This window comes from Odontomachus brunneus, unplaced genomic scaffold (assembly GCF_010583005.1).
Source record: "Odontomachus brunneus isolate Ranch 3 - 2012 unplaced genomic scaffold, Obru_v1 Obru_scaffold_011, whole genome shotgun sequence".
Classification (NCBI taxonomy): Eukaryota; Metazoa; Arthropoda; class Insecta; order Hymenoptera; family Formicidae; genus Odontomachus; species Odontomachus brunneus.
Genome location: NW_022639461.1, coordinates 1,110,617 through 1,130,651, shown reverse-complemented (window position 1 = coordinate 1,130,651; position 20,035 = coordinate 1,110,617). Strand labels below are relative to the sequence as shown.

The window sequence follows — 20,035 nt, the reverse complement described above, 5'->3', positions numbered from 1 at the left end:
CCGCTCCGGCGAAACGCATCTCGATCTGATTCACCTTAATTGACGCGCGGGTCGAGCTATGCGAGCGATGCAGCGAGTTAGATGAGAACGAACGGGCGCGTTGCGCGAGAAAGGGGTTCGCGCGCGATGACGAGTCCGTTGGACAATGAGGAAAGGAAGAATCCGCGGCGGCCGCTCCTCACTTGCTCCTCGCTCGTAAATGTCACGATTCAAATGATCGCGCGGGACTTAAATGAATCCGCCAGGGTTCAAGTAAGTCGCATCATCGTGGCCGCGTTCGACGCGAGCTTGCGGGATCGCGAGACGCCTGCAGTCGATGACGCGGCGATGAAAGGCAACTCGAGGCAACTACCACAGCGGTGCATGGCCAATTTAAAATCGCTTAACGAGCGCCATACCGACGACATTCGAGTTGAACCACCCAGAGACTCGCGCGCGCGCGCGCCTTGGAAATTATGAATCAGCGCGCGACGCGGATCGATGATGACATCGACCGATGCATGACGCGCTGATCACGCTTTCCTCTTCTCTTTCCCTCTTAGCTACGCTAGGTTATCGTGCAAATTATATGCGACACGTGTATTATTACGTGTGTCACATATGCGCGATTGATCACGTCTAATGTGGGAAGTTAAAATAGACCGAGCGGTGAAGCTCGGGAAGAAATATCATCAGTTTACTTGGGCAGATACTTTTAGCCACAGGGATGTGTAGTATTACAAATTAACAAGTTTTAATAAAAAAAAAAGAAGAAAAATAGAACGTTCCACATCTCGAGTTTTCAATCAGAAACGAAAAATGGCTTTTATCGGAAAATGGTCAATATCGAGAACTCGTTAATATGGCAAGGAGATATTCCTAAACAAAGAAATTTTCTTGGATTTTCAATAATTTATCGTTAATTCTTTCGTTGATTAGAAATTAATTGTCGTCGAAATTTTCGTCATAAATTTTCCGAAAGGGCGAGAAACGAGCTCTCTCTTTTTCTTATTAAAACACGAATGAGAAATTAAAAACTGCAAATCGACGGAAAGAGATGATCATGTTATCAACCGCGCCACCGCTCGTTACACTTTCTTCGTATCGTACCTCGCTTTCATCGACCTTTGAGCGACGCAGAGGTGGAAGAAGGTGGAGGACAATGGGGAAGAGACGGCACAACGGAATTTGATAGACTGCAGGGGGTTGGTGCTGTGCGACAGCGGAAAGCCGCGGCTACGTGTGCGCCCTTAGTAAAGTATGTTTACTTCGAGGGACGCGAAAGGCAGCCCCAAATCTAATAAGTCCCGAGAGCAAATATCTCCGCGGCGGAAAACGTCGTTTTTTACCATGCTGGATATATTTCCGACATTTTTTCCCGGCACGGGTCGCGCGTGGCTCTCCGTGCGTCGTGGAAAATCTGGCGATTTTTCCCGAGGACCGCCGCAATCAGCCGGCGTTCACCGTGTGTGTGCGATTTTCGCGCGGCGATAATTACGACCGCGACGATAACGAGAGCAGATGAATAACGGGACGACAGCGCGAGTCGTCCACCAAAGTCGCGTACAGTGGCTCGCAAAACAGTTTTAGCGGCCGTTTGCACTAGTGTGTGCACGGAGTGTTCACTAAGGCTCTCGTCCGTTCTCACATTAAGATCATCTTAAATATATCTTCAAAAAAATACTTCTTAGCGAGTAAAGTCTGTACGGCATCCGTACAGATCGTTAACTAAGAGCGTTTTACGATTCACTGTACGACTGAGATTTCGAACGACTTTCACATTATAATTAAGAACCAAATAATAATAATACCAACAATAATTGATAATAATAATAATAATTCAATTTGACAGAATTTGGCGTACTCCCAACGTGATTGCGCGTTGAGAGCGTTTTGCAGTCCACTGTACGAATGCCCGAAAAATAATTCCGATCGTCGCCTGACAATTTTTCGCGAATATCCCCGTTTCACGAGCGCAAAGCCAATCGCGGCACACTTTTAGACTTGACAAATCGCATCGACCGTCTAAAAGCGGACCGTTCAACTCTTGCACCCAGCGAAGCCGCATCGATAGCCGTACTGCGCTTTTTCCCTAAAGCGCAAAATAGAAATTACCGTTGCATGAAGCCGTAGCGGCAAAAAGTACGCTCTCTCCCAAAGAGAGCGTTAAAGTGGCGGACGCCGCTTGTGGAAGTATCCGGCTGCCTGGCCGGCTAACGTTGTCTCTATCCGAGGAATTGATGGCCGTTGGGCGAAGCGAACGCCTGTCGCGGCGACAGGAAGCCATCGATACCGAGGCGAAGAAACGCGCCGAGGCGCGCTCGCGGCCCCTCAGCGAATCGTTTTAGGGGTTCGATCGCGAACGAGTGTGTGCATCCTCCGCCGGTCGGAAGTGCTACGTCATAGCGGGCGGCCACTTCCGGCCGGCGGTGCGCCCTCGAGCACCAGCTGCACCCTCGACGGCGTCCCTCCGCGCGCGAGATCGATGGATCGAAGAAGCTCGCGCGCGCGCGCGCGCGCTGCGGTCACGGCTTTACGGATTTATGGCATTAATTATCGGCGCCCGCGCGCTTTTCCCCGGCTCTTTCGCCGGCGATAGGCGAGGCCGAACTCGTGTACCCGCTCGTAAATCTTGAGGCGCTTAGCGTGTTCGATCAGCACGATCTGGATCGGCCCGAAGGCGATTAGAAGCGATTACCGTGAGCTTGCGTCGCGTCATGCGGCAGACGTTTGAATTCTGTGCGAGTTGCGCGTCAAAATCGAAGTCCACATGCGAGGCGACGGGACAAATTCACCGCTCGCGAGAAATTTCAGGGATCCCTTCTTTGAACGACGTGCGTGAGGTCTGATCCTCAGTAAATATATTTGTTACAAATCTTTAGGCATACGACTCTAAAAATATTCGACTAAATTAAATAACTGAATTAAAATGTATTGTGAGCAGAAAAAAATCAGTCGCAGGATTTTAGTTTGTGTGATTAATTATTCAATTTCGGGAAGATGTAATAATGTCTTGTGATGTATCGCGCGTGTCAGGATTTTTCCTACTACGTTAGGCAATCTTAACATCGTTTGACCAACTCTGTATCCCATTTTACTAAATTTTAATTAATAATTTCCTATCCCATCATTATTGTATAAATATTAAGTGTCCTTTTTGCTCCAATATTAGACGTTAAATATATTTGTACATAGAAAGAAAGAGAATATTATATGGTTTCTATTATTTTATGGATATTTATATGGTATGAATCTGCGGAAATGGCCAAGAACGCGTTTTTGAAAAGTTTAAATCTCCATTTTCTCGAAACCCCGTTGTGATGGACAGCTTTTGAGTTCACATTCGTATTCTACGCGCATGATTTACTCAAGAACAACTTTCCATGACAAAGATGCAGGAAATTTGTAAAAATTTTTAATAAGCGCCATTCGTCTCTAATTTATCCTAATCATCTGAGCGCCACCGTACACACCTCGGTAATCCGGCACTGGCGTATAAATACGGACCGGTGTTAATTTTTTTATTCGATACAGGTTATTCTTGTGGCGCCGAGCTCGCTCCACAAACAGAAAAAGGCGTGTCGTACTACACCGGCAAAACGGAAATACCGTACAGGCTTAATCGGCACGGAATATGCAAATAGCGCGATCGATTCGGCACATTCCCGTGACGTAGACTCCGATAACTCGAAAATAGACATCGCCAAAACGACGAATCTCCGATCGAACGTCTCGGTCGGCTTGTCGTACACACACTTATTATAAATAAGTATGCCAAATATGACACGCTCGATGTCAGAAAGATCGCTGTTCTAATCTAATCAGAAGTATAACAATTTGGCCGCTAATTGCACGAGAACACGATGTCTGCGCGATCATTGTTACAATTAAAAGTAATCGAGCCACTCGATTAATGTCGCTGTCAAAATTCCCATTTAGAACACAGTATTAATCCGCATTCGCGGTACCGACGCTTCACGTTACTTTCGAGATAAACAGCTCGAGTATGCCGACTTCGGATCTGCGTTTGAGAAAAGGACATCCGAGTACGCGAGCGTAGAGCTCTTTCGCTCTTCCACGACTTCGCACACTAACGAGTCTGAAAACCATTTAAGTTCGTCTCAATGTGAGCGGCACGGCCGCGATCAGTCGTCGTACTCTCTTTCTGTGCTGCTCCTCTCTCTCTCTCTCTCTCTCTCTCTCTCATGTATACATCCTCGCACGGCGCTTACTCGAGCCGAAGCGATGGCGAGACGCCGTATTTTCATTTAGATAAGCGCAAATTTGTTTTGGATTTCGTCTGGAAACTGTCGAAGATCGTTCGAGTGAATCGGCCCGAGAGAGAAGACAGACTACGGCGTACCCGATCGCGCGCAGACACACTCGGTGACCAATATTCGCAGTGATGCATCCCACAAATCACCTTGAAGAGATGCAACCTCGCGAAATGCGATCGAGCACGCGTAAACGAACGCGTGCGTTTATCATGTTGACTCTTCAAAGAATATTGGTTCGATTTCTTTTTATCATTATTACATTTATTTTTAGCTGATCTATCACATCGCGCATCCGGACATAGCAACATTTCGTTAGATCTCTGTAACTTTTAATTCAAACTTGGAAAATATACGCCGGGAGGAAAAATGTATAAAATATAAAAAATATTTATTCGGTGAGTGCTGATAACACATGTATGTAACATTTGTACCAACATACATATTTTTATATTGGAAAAGCATTTTTTTCAATTGAGAAAATATACATTCTCTTAAAATCGTTACTTTTCACGAAAGCATTGTTTATACTACTTGAGCAAAAGCAAAATTTAAATTTAAGTCAATATGTTATTGGTTATCCATCCGAAAAATCTTTTATTTTTTAGACATATCTTCTCCTAGTGAATAATTCATGAATTAGTGATTCTTTTAGTGTAACATTTGTACAGAATGTTGTTTTATTTTATTAACAACTCGATAGTTTATTTTATATGCATTCGAACAGCATTTGCAAAAGTACCACATTCCACTCCTCTAAAAAAGAGCGATCAACCGTTCTTCGACGCTTCAAAAATTCAAGACGTCGCTTCACGGGTCCGGGTTGCAGTGTGTTTAAATATTCCAAGTAGTAGTTCCCTCCCCGAGAATCGTGTACGTGTGTCCAAAGTATGAAATTTCCAATAGCGCGAATTTCAACATCAGCTCGAGTCGAGGATTTTCCCCGGACTCGTAATTTTACGAGATTAAGGGCGACATCGGAAACAAAGCAGAAAACGTGTCGCGGTGAAATTAAGAGGATAAATCTCTTGCGCAATAAATGAAACACCAAGATTTTAATTGCACGATCGACAGATAATCGAATTTCCCAACTGACGACGTTTTGCTTATGCATGCGCTTGACTTTCTTAGCGCAGTCGACGTGTCTTTTTCTTTTCTCTCCTCTCCCCTTCTTCCCGTCCCTTAGAACATCTTCTCTGTGAATTTCATTGAATTTAAATACAACCCTCTCTCTCGCTCCGCGGCCTGACCGCGGGATGAATACGAATTTTTTTCGCCGTCTGTGAGCGCGTCTTTTTCATGCCTCGCCGCTGCACTTTCTCTCTCTCTCTCTCTCTCACAACTGATAATATTCGATCGCTGAATTAATTAAACGATGTTAATCGGTGCTCTCCGTCCGCCGGTTACGCCGGTCGGAATATCTCAATCGGCCTCTCACTCCCTAGTCATTTACAATCGTAAAACTGATAAAATTCCCGTTGCTCACTGATTTCGTTGGAGCTTATCGCGAGAGCGCTTTTTCCTCTCCGACACCAGATGTTTCTATCAAATTATCAGGAAGGAACAATCTGCACCGTGAGAATTTGCGATTGATAATATATATATATACATATATCTCTCTTCTTCGCGGAATTTACAATTGAATTAACAATAATTTAATTGCCCCATTCTCTTTGTGCATTTGCTGAATTAATAACAGATTCAAAGAACGGCAATTAAATACGCGAGAGATAACGCAACATTTCCCGATCTAATACGATTTTATGAAACTCATCACGCAATCAGAACGATCCTAATCAGGTTGCTAGCATTTCGTATCGATACCGTTTCCTCTCAGTGTAAGATTTTAAGATATTCTCGGCTAATATTCCAAATCGTGTTTTAAATTAAAATTTGCAAGAAATTTTAATTAAAATATATCAGCTTTTGTTAGTTGTATATCAGGTTTTGACAAAAATGCCACGACGACATTAGGTAAATTTGCAATTTTTTACTTCGAGTTTTCCCGAGTGGTGAAACATGTATGAATCCGAAGAAATCAACAGCTTTTTCATAACATTTTTTATATTTCTGCTGTGCGAAAATTTCCTTGCAATATATAATATTCTTTGTAATTTATTTAAAAAAAGCCGATAGAAGTACATATTGTCGATTTTACCCTTAGTATTTTAACCGGCGAATTTTTAAACTGCAAGATAAACTACACGAGAGGAAAGCTTTAAATACGTCTTTGAGTGGTTCTCGGGGAATGCCCGGAAGTATAATAAAATCTTATCGGAAAATTGTGATCAGGAAGTCCTACTTACTTTTTAATGGTAACTTCCTTATTCATTTATTTATTTATTTAACGAGAAAATCTCTCTTTACGTTAAGAAAGAAGAAAAATATAAATTATATAATAAAACATAGGATAATATAAAATTTATACCGCGGATAAATTGACTAGTCAAAATATATTTATACACTGAAAAAAAATATCTAAGAATTAACAAATATTTAGATGGGTACATATTTACTTAAATAAAAATTCTTTTCATTTAACCGAATATTGTGTACAGCCGCTCTACAGCGAAGAAAATCCCTCGGAACAAGAGCACGTTTCCTTTTCGATGACTATCGGATAAACAGATCGAGCAGTTGCCGTTGCTGATCATTTCTCATTATTCGCCATTTTAACAAACACACATTGCCAGAGACATAAATCACATTTGCTTCCGTCTATTTAGGTCAGGTTAGTTATGTCTCCGTTACAGAGGTGTTGCTTGGAGCAGCGAATCGGGAGTAGCAAATCATTCGTTTCCACTGACGGGGTAATTTGCTGTCCCACATCAACTAGCCATTTGTTGCGGCCGCTGGTAATTTCGTTAAATTAACAAAACTTTTTCTCTCATTCTGAAATCAGCGGAATAAGATCGAAGGAACGCGAACGCGGACGGGCGGCGAAAGCGAAAAGAAAAGAGAAAAAGAGAAGAAAGCACGTTGCGCTGCCTCGTGTATATAGTTGAGTGACTACATACGACTTTGCGGAAATTACCGCGTCCGGCCACGTACGGCCGCGGGGTCGAATGTTAGCGCGCGCGATCCGCGCGCGGATACGCGTGCACGCCGTGCACATGGGGCGTGTGTGCCCATAAAAATTGCAGCGACGGCGGCGTGTTCGCAGTTCCGGCCGCGCGCGTGTTTTGATTAAAAAATGCCGCGGAGCGGCGAGAGCGCCTCGATTAGAAAGCGCAAGGATGGGGGGGGGAGGGAATAGTTTTACGGGGGGTCCTTATACGAGATCTCCGGTCAATGCATAAATTTGAGAAACGAGTTCTACTCGCGCGCGGGTTATCTCCTGCGCGGATAACGCCGGGGGATAACTCGAGGAGGCCAAGGACGACGTCGACGCGAACGAGCGAGCGGGCCGCGAAGTCGCGCCGTTTCCGCTTCTATTCTTCGCCCTTAACGATCGCGCGCTTCCGCGCCCTGCCCTGTCGACGAAATCGACGGCGGCGACCGTGCACTTAATGCCCTCGTAAAATCCCGACTGCACTCTGAAACCGCCCCCGGCGTCCGCGAGCTTTGATCTACGCTCTCACGCGAGAGAAATCTATTAACAGCGTGGCATTACGGCGCCGCGCCGCTCGAATCTCTTAATTCGCGCGCTGTGTGACCACCTTGTATGCACACGGTCGATATTCGCGCGCTGCCCGTCTCTCCTGCGTGCATCAGTCAACAATGTGGAAAAAAATATCCTTCCGCGTGACGTAGCGTATTGGGAAATTGCCTCCGACAATGTACGGTGCATTGTTCTTACGCGGACATACGTCTCTTTCTGTCTGAAGTGCAGGCGATCGAAAGCATTTTGCTGTTGCACAGCTCGTCGGGCAAGGGAGAAGGGGGGGAAGGGAGGAGCAGAAACACGTAGTCGCAAAAATCGCCACTCGAATTAATCGATATACAGTGCGGCTTTTGCAATCGATGCTCTGCCATTGTACATAACCGGTTATGTGAATGTGCCGCGTACATAAGAGAGAGCGCGGGTGTATAAAAGTATAATAAAAGACACGCAAGTCGTACGAGCGAACTTCGCGAAACGGTGATCGATCCCGGTGATAATTTTTAGACGGTGTATGTGTGTGTTTATTTGTTTGTTGTGTGAGAGATATAGAGAGGCAATAGTACTTCTAGAATGATATTCCAATGTTTTGCAGATATACGAGAAGAAAGAAACGCTACGCAATTAAAACAGAGATCAATTTTTGAACGATGTTACTTAGTGTTCGATTTGGACAAATGAAATAAAGAACGACTGGACGGAAATGGTAGTCGCAATTTTAATATCTCTAGTGCTGATTTTAAATCGTTGTACGTCTATTTTTAGTTACACCGTAGCGCTTTTATTATCTCGGTCGTATGTTGAGAGAAGCTCTCACACTGAGAGAAGAGATATTTAAGATGAAGAATATTGATTCGATGGGGTACTAATTATATGTTAAATTTTTAATTTGAATTCTTCTATTTAAATAGAATACTCGTATGCAATCGGCTTCTGGATTATTAGATAATCAGTAAGTTATAAGAATGGCCATACAACAGTCCACACTTAGAGGAAAAGATATAGTGATATCTGAATTAATGGGTGTAGTTGAATAGATTATTTTATAGTTATTGCAACTAAAACTTTAGTTGCAATAACTACAAGTTGGTTCCAACTATATACATTGTAATTTTACATGAAGAGAATATTGTAATAAAAATTACAATGCAATTTTAGCAACCCGGGAATAGACTAGCACTATTACGAAAATCATAATAAAACAGTAAAAATGAATATAAATGTAGTAAGAGTTATTATGTTTTGTTATATTTTTTTTTCGTAATAGTGCCAATCTATTCCTGAACTATTAAAATTGCATTGTAATTTTTACTACAATATTCTCTCCGTGTACCTCTTAACCCTTATAGTTAAGATGTTTTATAGTTGTCACCTATATTGTTGTTTATGCACTATCATGTTTTTCTCCGAATGTATATTTTGTAAACAACACAGAGAAGCTTTAAATTCTTATAAATCATAATTATAGAAGTGCTAATTGTTGTTCTCTATGTCTCTCCTTTCTCTCGTTTTACGAGAGACTTTTCTCTTGCCTTTGGCTTTCCCGCTTAGAATCGCAACTTTAGTTATTTAGGAAATCGGAGTAGATCCTAGAAAATTTTCTTTAATTGGAATAACAACGAGATTTTCCCAATTGTTATCAATTTGGAACGAGTCCAGATAATCTGATCGGAATCTATGCTACACTTGGGAATGTTTTGGAAATTTCCATACGGGCAAGTAAATGCGACTACAAAGAGTTAACTGTCATCACGGTCTTTTCAAAAATTCCTTCGAGACTCACCTCTTCCCAAAACGCGGCGTATGTTCGCGCACAGGTGTGATGTATCGATCACACCCCACGGACGTAGGTAGACTAATTCCCCCATGATTCGAATATGAAGCGTCCTCCCCGAAAACAACAATCCACTCGATTGTAGTAAATCACGCACGCGAGATTTGAAAGGAAGCACACTTCCTCATGCTCCCACACAAATGCACACAAATGGTCGAATCGCGATTGCTATTTTAGAAAAGGACACGTCGCTAGGACGAGATCGGGACACGTGAGTCTGTGACTGCTTCCCATCGACGGGGCGCGAAGAGATTAGGAGATGTACCAAACGAGAACAACATCGCCGGGATCGCCGACGCATAAACGCACAACGCGTCGTTAACGTCGGTTATGGAACTTTCGAGTTTCTTGGCCATTAGCCCAGCCCGCAGCGGCAGGTCGTTGCCACCCCGCGCGAACTTCTCGATCGCTGCTTTACCACACAATCGTAAATGTATTAATAAATAATAACGAACTCGGGGTGGTCCGCTGCCGCCACCCTCGCCAAACGCGTCCCATCATTCCCGCAGCGACTCGAGTCTCGCGTTTTGCTCTCTGGCCAGACCTCGACCATTCTTCCTCTCTCCCTTTCTCCCTGTTCTCTCTCTTTCTCGGGCCATTTCCCCCGCGCGTCACGTATCAACTTGACGACTAATCGCGCGATTATCGATGACACAAACGGAGGTAGATAAATTCTCCCTTCCTCTCTCTCTCTCTCTCTCTCTCTCTCTCTCTCTCTCTCTCTTTCTCTTTCTTTTTGTGATTCTTGCGCAATTATTCTGAAAAATCACGATTGTTCCAGCGGTCGAGTCGCTCCATCTCGTCTCATCTCGTGTTCTTTGTGTAGAGAAGCGCAAAAATGGATTGCTTTTAATTTGTATTGAAATTAATCGAACGGCGTAATGGCGATTTTGTTTAATTCGTTGTAAACGCGGAGAGAGACACACAGGTGCGCAAAACACAGGTGTATCGCGAGCACACTAAAGAAAAATTGGTTATTCCGTCCAGTCGACAATTGTTGATAATTTAATTAATCCGCGATTGCGGGGGATTTTTTATTAAAAAAAGGAGAAAAAAGGAAAAAAAGGGAAAATGCAGAAAAAAGGTTGCCCTTTGTTCGATAGGTGCTGCATGATTAATCGTGAGGTCAATAACAGTTTAACGTAAAACGCCGCGAATCTTCTCGCGACGTTTTAAACAGCTCTATATTTTGCGTTTAATGTCTCTGTGTACACGCGGGCTGAATATTATATTCCGCGACATAAACAGACGATATAATGCGGTGCAACTACGAGCTTTCAACATGGCCAGCGCGAAGAGAAAGTAGGTTGGAAATTGGAGGGAAAAAGAACGCATCGCAGGGCGGAAGGGGTAGCTAGCGGCAGCTTTTATATCGCGTGCGTTTTATAACGGCCGCACATACACACACACGCGCACGCGCACACATGCTATACGTATGCGTGTGCTCGTGCGCACGTGCTCGTTTATCGTCACCCGTTTCATTGTTTACAACGTGAATACTTCCCGCTTCCTTTTATTTGTATTTTTCACCGCGGGCAACACGCGCGCGCGTGTCTCAATCCCCCCGTGAAATTAAAATACTCTGACGCTGAAATCGGGTTAGCGTCTTAATTAGTGTCTTAACCGATGTTTAAATTTGCAGTTTGCTCGCGAAGTCTGCCGGATCGGCCAGCCGGATTCACGAACATAAATATGCAATTTGAGAAACATCTATGTATATAAAACAGAATATCTATCTATATGTTCTCTATTAATTCCTGAACTTTTCGACCAAACTGAACCAAATTTTGTGTAGTTACTCTCTAGGATCCTGTGGAAAATACAGGCTATTATGAAATCTGGAAAAAAAACCTCATCTCCTCGTAAGTAACGTCCAAACGTAAGTAGTTTAAGCTGGTATATTTTATAGTTAGAAAAATAAATATTTTATATAACTTTTAAGATATGAGAGTGTTACACGAGAGCAGGGGTGCCTTAAAAAAATATATATACATGTACATATATATATATATATATATATATATATATATATATATATAGCTTATCTCTCCAATTTAAATATTCAAAAGTTAAGTAATTTCTTGTGATTTTCTGGAAAAGAAGGAAATATTTTCGCTTCTGTTACAGTTTTCTGTTACAAATCACGGGTTTAAATCAGTCGTGAGATCGGGCTTTTTTTAGTCTCAAAAAAGAAAGAGGACGTTCGGTCCATCGCGATTGAGTTCTCGGACGTTCGCGCATCGGATATTCGCGTGGATCCGATACATATTACGCGCGAGCTGCATTTGCGCGCGTACCCAAGGTAGGAAGGATGTCAAGGTTTATGGGAAAGGCGAGCGGGCGATTGTTTCATTTAAAAAATGATATTCAAGCGCTACCGTATTGCCGGCTATGCGCGACAGGTCGCCCCCTCCTTGCATTATTCCCCCCTTCTCCTCCTCCACCTCTTTCTCCTCCTTCTTCATTTTACCCTCGCTTACTGCGATGTAGTCTCGTGTTTTCTAGCGCGAACGAAACATCGCGAGATTTATCCTGAAAATACATCGTGTGCCCGACATCATGCAATTAAACGCCGGCACTACAGTGCGAGCTAGAAGGCGGGGCAATGAAGAAAGAAAGAAAGGGAGAAAGAAAGGAAGGAAGAATGAATGAAAGAAAGAAAGAAAGCGAGAGTCGACTGGAGGGGAAATGAAGGCGACGTTGCGAACAAGAAGGAAGGGTGGAGAAAGAGAGAATGAGAGGGGGCAGGGTTGGAAATGCTCGGAAAAATTGTTATCGCTAACGTTGGTAAAACAACGCTATTCACTTGTCGCGAACTTGAGGAATAATAGGTTCTTACTCACGCGGACTCGTACGAGCAAAATAGGCAATTTTCCCGTCATTTAGATTGGCCTTTTATCGCAAAGCAGGAGAATTATCCTCTCTCCTTCTCTTTAACTTTCTTTCTCTTTCTGCCTTCCTCCTCGCGAAATACGTAGTATAGAAATATTGAGTATTTTGAAACAAAAAGATATTATAATTTACTGTTAAACATCGATTAGCTGATTTTCTTTTCTTTCTGTGTTTTACTTTGATCTTTTTGTAAATACTCGCTCACTAATTATACGATAATGAAATTTATGTTGTGTTACTGTTTAGCACTTGAGGGAGTTTAGTCCCAGAGCGTCTATCAAATGTTACTTTTTTTCTTTCCCTGTCTGCTCGTTAATAGCACGGAAGGTATCGCTGATCAATCGCACTTTCGTGGGTGTATTATCGCGCCTACGCACAAGTTATTAGGCATTATTACGGACAGGAAAGTGAAGTCGCGAAACTCACAGGAGAGTAACTTAAGAGATTAAGGCGCGCACGTACACGAACGTTTTAAGTCCCGTAGGGTTAATAGGCAACGCTTAACGTGTTAAGCCCGGCAATGGCAGCACATTACAATGCAGTAACGTCGAGACACTCGTGTTATATCTATGATACTATTGTGCGGAACGGTGTATCGAGCGATGAAAAGAGGCGCGTGTCCGCAATTCGCTCGTTTCTCTCTCAGAGGAGAAAAGAAGCGTAATCTCGAGACGATCCGAAGATCGCGAGTCGCCATTGCCGAGCTTAAGGCCGGGTCTACAATAGGTGTAGTAAGCCCATAGCCTTTCGTCCCAAGCCCAAAAATGTGACGTAATTTTCGGCTAAAAGAGAGTTTTCTCCCACCGCCGCCTGAAGTGGTAATCCCTAAGCTTTAAAGCGAGCTGGCCATATTCCAGCTGTCAAGGCATCGCGGAAGGCGCTTTTTTGTCAGAAATTATGGGCCTTAAGGCGAACGGCGAGAGGCTTGCCGCACCTATTTGCGGACCCCGTTCTAACGCGTTACAGACATAGATACGTGAGAAGTACGGCTGAAGTGGATCGTATTTACCTCGGTTGCGTGATCGATTCGACGCTCTGTGCCTCTGCGCGAGGTTCGATCGCGTTAAGGCCAGCAGCAGCAGCAGAAGGATCGGCAGGAGTCTCCTCGCCGGTAGTCCCATTTCACCTCTCTCGATTGATTTTATGTACGATTCATTTGCCGCGCACGCGATCTAGCGCGCGCGCGCCTCCTCTTGGAGAAGACGGCGAGTGAATTTCGGGGGCACGCGCTCCCTCTCGATCTCTTGCTTGTTTTCTGTTTCTTGCTTGGTATCTTCCCTTTCTCACCCCTAACGCGCGCTGGACGTTGCGAGATAGATCGTCGTGGCTGCGTCTTCTCCCGCGGGAACTGAGTACAGAGCAGCAGGTATCGCGAGGGTTAATCGACACGCGGTGCGCGCCGATTGGAAAGCACCTTCCCTGATCGCCGTCTCGCTCTCTCGAAGAGAAACAGAGAGAGAGAGAGAGAGAGAGAGAGAGAGAGAGAGAGAGAGAGAGAGAGAGAGAGAGAGCGCTGAATGTATGCATTATGTACACACACGGGGAACGACAGGAACAGCCGTTACCGAACGGCGCGTTCGACCAGCGAAATGTCGAGGCACGCGACGAAGATAGATCGCGGAAAGTTGGAACAAGTTTTTATTCCTGTGTCACGATTTTTCGCGGCGCGAGAGCACAGCCGTATTCTTTCTTTCCGATTTCATTCTCTTCTTTCTGGGTGGGTGACGAGGGAGGAGGAAGGGTGGAGGAACTTCCGATTCATTAACCGCGGCTTGTTTGATTTATCGTCGTAGCCACGAGTTTCCGCGCATGTCGCGCGGGATTCACGATCCGAGTGCGATCTATGCGAGCTTTTCGCGGCGGCGGATTCAGGGATTCAAGTGGAAGAAACGTCGACTCGTTGCGCGTGCTTTCTGCCCTCGTGTTTCCTACGCGCTACGTAAGCGCCTTCTCGTCGGGACATTCGCGGTAGCACCGAAATTTGAACCTGTTTACCGTTATTAATTACGAACCCGAACTTTCTAACACCTGGTATATTCTAAAAGATCAGTGTATGTTTAATACACATTCTACTTGGGGCTTTAAGGCCCATTTCCACTACCGTTCTTAAACGTTGATTAAACCGTAACCCGAATTTAAGTCTTTGTCTGAGGAGAGTTTAAAGGTAGGTTATGACTTATAATAGACGTTGGTCGAATCTAAAACGCAGAAAACGCACAAAATGCCACTTGCAGGTTCTAAAGAGGATCTACGCGTAGGTCCGTAGGAGAATCGTAGGAGAGAATCGAAAGAGGTCGACTCCGGAGTGTCCAAGTGGGCGATAAATGAGATAATGAGGTCGAAAGTAGAATCCCCAAACCCGGGCTTCCTTTTCACCGTCGCATGCGCCTCGATTCGCGATTCGGTGTTTGTGCGCGCGTATTAAGCCGGTTTGCGGGCGAAGCCAAGGAAAATTGTAAACGGCCGGTGAACGCACAATGGCCGTCGCGATACGCCGCCCTTTTCAATTATTTTTAATTATTTTCTGAATCGCGCGCCGACGCCCTCCGTCGAGTTTGACGCACGCCCGCGCCACGGTCTTCAATTTCAGCTCGCCGTTGCATTGTGCCCGCGCCGCGCCGCGCCGGGCGCGCTGTCGCGCTCCCGCTATTGTGTCGTCCGTCCCTTCCATCGTCCGCCAATTTTCCGATACGTATCGTTAACATCCCGCGCGCTATTTAACCGATCCTCGTGTACGCGCTCGCGATTAACCACCGGCCGCGCACCGGCCGTCGAAAGCTGAGGTATATCCCGGCCCCACCTTTATTCTCCGCGCGCGTTGTTTTTATTTTCCCCCTACGAGCCACACGCGCCGAACGACACACTCGATGAAGTTTGGGCCTCGACGTTTCCTCTCGACTTCGGGAGTATATTCGTGCTATTCAACCCCCCCCCACCCCACCCCCCTATCCCTGTTCGCTGCACACAGGTCGAGATGTAAGAGCGGGCGACTTTAATAACCTATCACGGATACCGTAAGGTAACTGTTTCTCTTCTCGTTCTCCGTCTCGTTCTCGCGCGGATTATTCGACGCAATTATTACGTCTAATAAAACTGAATGACAAGTGAAAGTTTCTCATTTCGATTGTGACGCGGATCCAGAAGGCGGATCCGGGGCGACAGTGTTCCCGGGGACGTTCTCGCGGCGCGGCGCGGCGTATAATAATAACGTGCGTGAAAGCACGTCGTGGGGAAGATGCATGCCAGACTGTCGTTACGTTGCTACCCACCGGGGGATTTGTGCGGGCGAAACTCGCGAATCGCTCTTACACCCCGTGCCGCAAATGAGATTTTTTTCGGACTTCCTCGTGCTCTGCGTTACTCAGCGATTTGATTTCGGATGTAAAGAAGTCCCGGCGAATTAGAGAAACCGTGCGGGGAGGAGGGAAGCGGGGGAGAGGGAAGGGGAGAGTGGCATTCCGCCGCGTAACCGTTCGTAACCGCACTTTACGGCCGTCAAACCCTGCCCGGCCCGGATTTGTCCGTCGTGATCGTGGAGGAAAATTATGCGGTGTGCAGGGTAACTACACAAACGCGCTTCTCACCGTACGCCGACGAGGAAGTGGAAGGGGGGCGCGGGAGAAGAGAGAAAGAAAAAAGAGAAGAAGGGGGCGAAGATCGTTTATCAGCGATTTAATTTCACCCTGCGGATCGCCTGAGCGTTAAAGCTGCATCATGCACGAATCGCGATCGTTCGGGAAGGTGCTTTCCGGGCCTCTCGTGAGACGCGCGTTACACCTCGAGCAAAACAAGTGCCCGTCCACCACCGTTGCCGCCGCCACCACCAGCACTACCACCACCGCCCCAGGGGCGGGGGAGGCGGCGGGGAGGAGACGTGTAACGGTGATCACGAAACTCCTTGGAGCGCGACGTTCGAAATTTGCGGCGGTCGCGGAGGGCATGCCCCGGCTCCGTCCGGCGCGAACTGGCTAGTTAAAGAAATATTGTTGGACAGTACGACTCCGTCGCTAATTGAAAGCGTTACTCTCCAGCCGTGACCGTTAGCCGAGCGAGACGGGCTTCATCTACGAACCTATAAGAAGAACAGACTCCCCCTCGAGCAACCACGACGACGACGACGACGACGACGACGACGACGAAGAATCGATGATTCGGGCGCGGCGGGTGAACCGATCGAGCTCTCGATTCTCAGAGAGCGCGATCGAGTGAAGGCGTCGCGCTGACCGAACCTGACGGACTGGCATGCCGCCGTTAGTCGTCATAGACCGAAGGACCCGAGCATAGAACACCCCACCGCCGTTGTCAACGAGGGAAGCGTGGGAGGCACTAAGCTACTTTGGATTTTTCTCTCTCTCTTTCTCACTCTCTCTCGCAGCGTTCTCCCCCTACCGCGGCGTATCACAACGCGCGACAGCGCCGATTCATCGGCGATGGCTGCTCCTCATGGGCTGAACGGAGCGTAAGTGTCAAGGAAAGTCGCGCCCTTCGATGCTTTCTTCGGTGCCGAGGTAGAATTATAACGCGCTCTTGGAGCAGATAACGTGAAGACAGAAACGAACACGAGCGCGAGTAAGCGAGTGTCGCTTGCGTTGTTTCCGGAAGAATTCGTGCGCGTTTTCAGGCATTGCTGGTTTTCTCTCTCTCTCTCTCTCTCTTTCCCTCTCGCCCTCTCTCTTGATGAAAGGAACGAGGTGGACAGAGAAGAACGGGACGGCTAAATATATCTCCGTTGTCTCCGCTTTCCGTTTCATGATGCCGATAATTCTGGACGGAGGATTAGGACGGCTTTCCAGCCACACTTTTCCACCCCTCGCGACGTATCGCGCGCGTCGAAGGAACGTTTAAATATATGTAGAGCGACGCAGGAACAGACGTCGTAAGTCTGGAAACGTGCTTTGAGCCTTAAAATGCTAAGAAAGTCCGAAACGTTGGTACAGAAAATTTCTTCCTTGGATTAGAAGAGAGAGAGAGAGAGAGAGAGAGAGAGAGAGAGAGAGAGAGAGAGAGATGGAGGGAGGGAGAGCAAGTGCATATCAGTGATGCGAAAGCCGGGTCAAAATCTGATGTCGATCTCACGATTTTAAACAGCTATAACTTTGGAATTAATAGACGTAGCGATACGAAACAAAAAGCAATCTTTTTAGCACGCATTTTCGGCACGTTATGATATTCGGCATTTTCTATGATATGATATTTAGAAATAGTCTCTCCCTTTATGATATTTAAAAATAGCATCTCTCTTTATGATATTAAAAAATTGTTACTATCACCTTTTCTCTAAGCTACTCGAACGAATGCGCGCTTTTAATTTCAGGCTAATTAATTCCTATCTGACTTTTTCTGTCATGATCAACTCTTAATAAGAACAGCAACGATTAATCTTTTAGTCACTAAGATTTAGCTGATATTACTAGTCATTTCTTTGTGTGTAAAAAACAAAATTATCCAATTTCGAAGTCTAACCATCTTCATATATAAAATGACGAATAAAATGAACATCAACTCAATATTTTCTCTGGCATTTAACAAGGAGAGATGTCGTATTCTCCTTTTAATACAAAAAATTCCTACAAATATTTAACAGAAAAATAAATCTTGTATTCATACAATCGAACACCAATCATTAGTCATCGTGCATCGGCGAGTCTTATTGTCGACATTCCGTTCATCGCTGCACCTTCAGAAGGTGGCAAAGACTTCTTGTCTGCGCCTTCCTTTGTCGGGATGTTATTTACGCGCGAACGAGGCATTAGCCTGCGACAAAGTCTCGCGCGTCAACAGCTACCGGGTGAGAATATTTGTCCGACGTCCGGTAAGAGAGAATTCACAACGGGACTGAACGGTAGAGTAGTTCTTCCATTGACGGCGACAAAGGGTCGAGGCGCGATGCGGTGCAGGAGAGACCACATCAAGAGCACGGCGAACAAAGCGTGACCGAGGAGAGTCTCTCTAGGAGTGGGTGGAGATTAAATTGGGTGACAAGGTGGATCGCGTACTCGTTGTTTCCGAGCCGGAGTCACGGGCACGGACATAATGTACCGTTCCGGCGACATAGTCGAGCGTGGCAGATCGTCGCGCGATACGCGTATCGTAATGAAAGCGGTAGCGATACTGCTTTCGCGACAATGACGACAACAACAACAACAACTGCACAGCAACAGAGAACACCACAATTCCTGCCTTCACGGCGCAGTGAATCCCAAAAGGCTCATATATCCGGACGCCGTCACTTCGCGCTCGCGCGAAATATCCGCGACAACGGGAGGAGCGGCTTTCGAATACCGTGGGCGAGCGGAGGACGCAGCAGGAAAAGTCGAAGGGTGAAGGAGAAGAGCGAACTGAAAAAATAGAGTTATCCCGATGGACGTGAGAGGTGGGACCCGCTGGAGGAAATTCGATATTGGCCGCGATAAAAGCGATTGCGCAGAGTTGGAAAAAAGCGACTCGTCGGACGAAGGAGGGCGGGGGGAGGGAGGGGGTCAACAAAAAGGGAGCGAGAAACGGGATGGGCGTAACGAGCGGCGCGGCGCGGCGCGGAATAGAGCCGTGTCCTATTGAAACCTGGCAGATTAAACTAGGTGACAACAAGAGAAAGAGGGAGGGAGAGACGCAAAACGTTGTTACGTCAGTCGTGAGTCGAAATCGTCGTCGTCGTGAGTCTTGCCGAGTAGAACGTCGGAATTGGGAATGGTAGTCGCTGGTACATTGTGTAGCCTCGGAGGCTGCCGAGGGTGGCGGTTGCCGGTGGTTGCGAAGGCCTCGAGATGCTCTGCGCGGGGTTTGCGTTTAGAAGTCGCCATAGTGACGCCCTAGAATCAAGATCCCCTCTTCTGCGCCTCTTTGTCTCTCCCTGGCCGCCCCGTTCGCGCTTGTCGCGGTGGTCTCTCCTCTTTACGTCGTTTACCGATCCGACCATGCCATTGTTGCGGATTTCGCACGAGGGAGATCGTCCGTTGCCACACAGGCGAAATTGCCCCTGCACCCGCGTACCTTATGCGCGCACGCGTGCTTTGATCTCGCGTGTGTTAGTGGACGCGATTTGGAAGTAACTTTATTAACCGGCTTTTACCCCGATAGACGCGATTTTTCTCTCTCCTTCTTTTCCTTCGACAATGTCGAGTTGTAAAACGGAGAAAAGGCGCGAACAGTTCGATTAAATACACCGAGAGGAAGAGTCTACGATCCAATCAGAAATTAACGAACGGATATACGGACAGAAGAGACCGGGGCTAGATGTCCCATATTTCAGAATTTCGAATTATTTTTTAGGAACAATTGTTAGGAACATGATAGCTTTTTTAATTTTATGTTAATTACGATTTTAATCATATATTTTATTTTCTAATAACCAAAATATAAATATACAGTGACCATCTTGCCTTGGGATCAATCGTCCAGTAGCGTAGGGTAAAGAAGGCCACATATAAAATGTGTATCTTGATTAGTAGTTCCGGA

General features: G+C 46.0%; 1 protein-coding gene across 34 annotated transcripts in view; it reads right to left on the bottom strand.

The window, feature by feature from the left end:
• The window catches only part of LOC116840670 (basement membrane-specific heparan sulfate proteoglycan core protein-like), a 240,321-nt gene that overhangs the window by 107,142 nt on the left and 113,144 nt on the right, over positions 1-20,035 (bottom strand). For 3 of the 34 annotated variants that reach the window (XM_032807687.1, XM_032807690.1, XM_032807692.1), the window contains exons 1-2: positions 16,653-17,499; positions 13,590-13,928 (exon numbers count right to left, since the gene is read on the bottom strand). The exons of 29 other annotated variants lie outside the window; for them this stretch is intronic. In XM_032807687.1, the coding sequence (XP_032663578.1) occupies positions 13,590-13,701 (112 nt within the window). In that variant the 5' untranslated portion in view covers positions 13,702-13,928; positions 16,653-17,499. Of the gene's footprint in view, positions 1-13,589; positions 13,929-16,652; positions 17,500-20,035 lie in introns of those variants that run through there. 2 more of the 34 variants (XM_032807688.1, XM_032807689.1) reach the window with 1 other exon arrangement.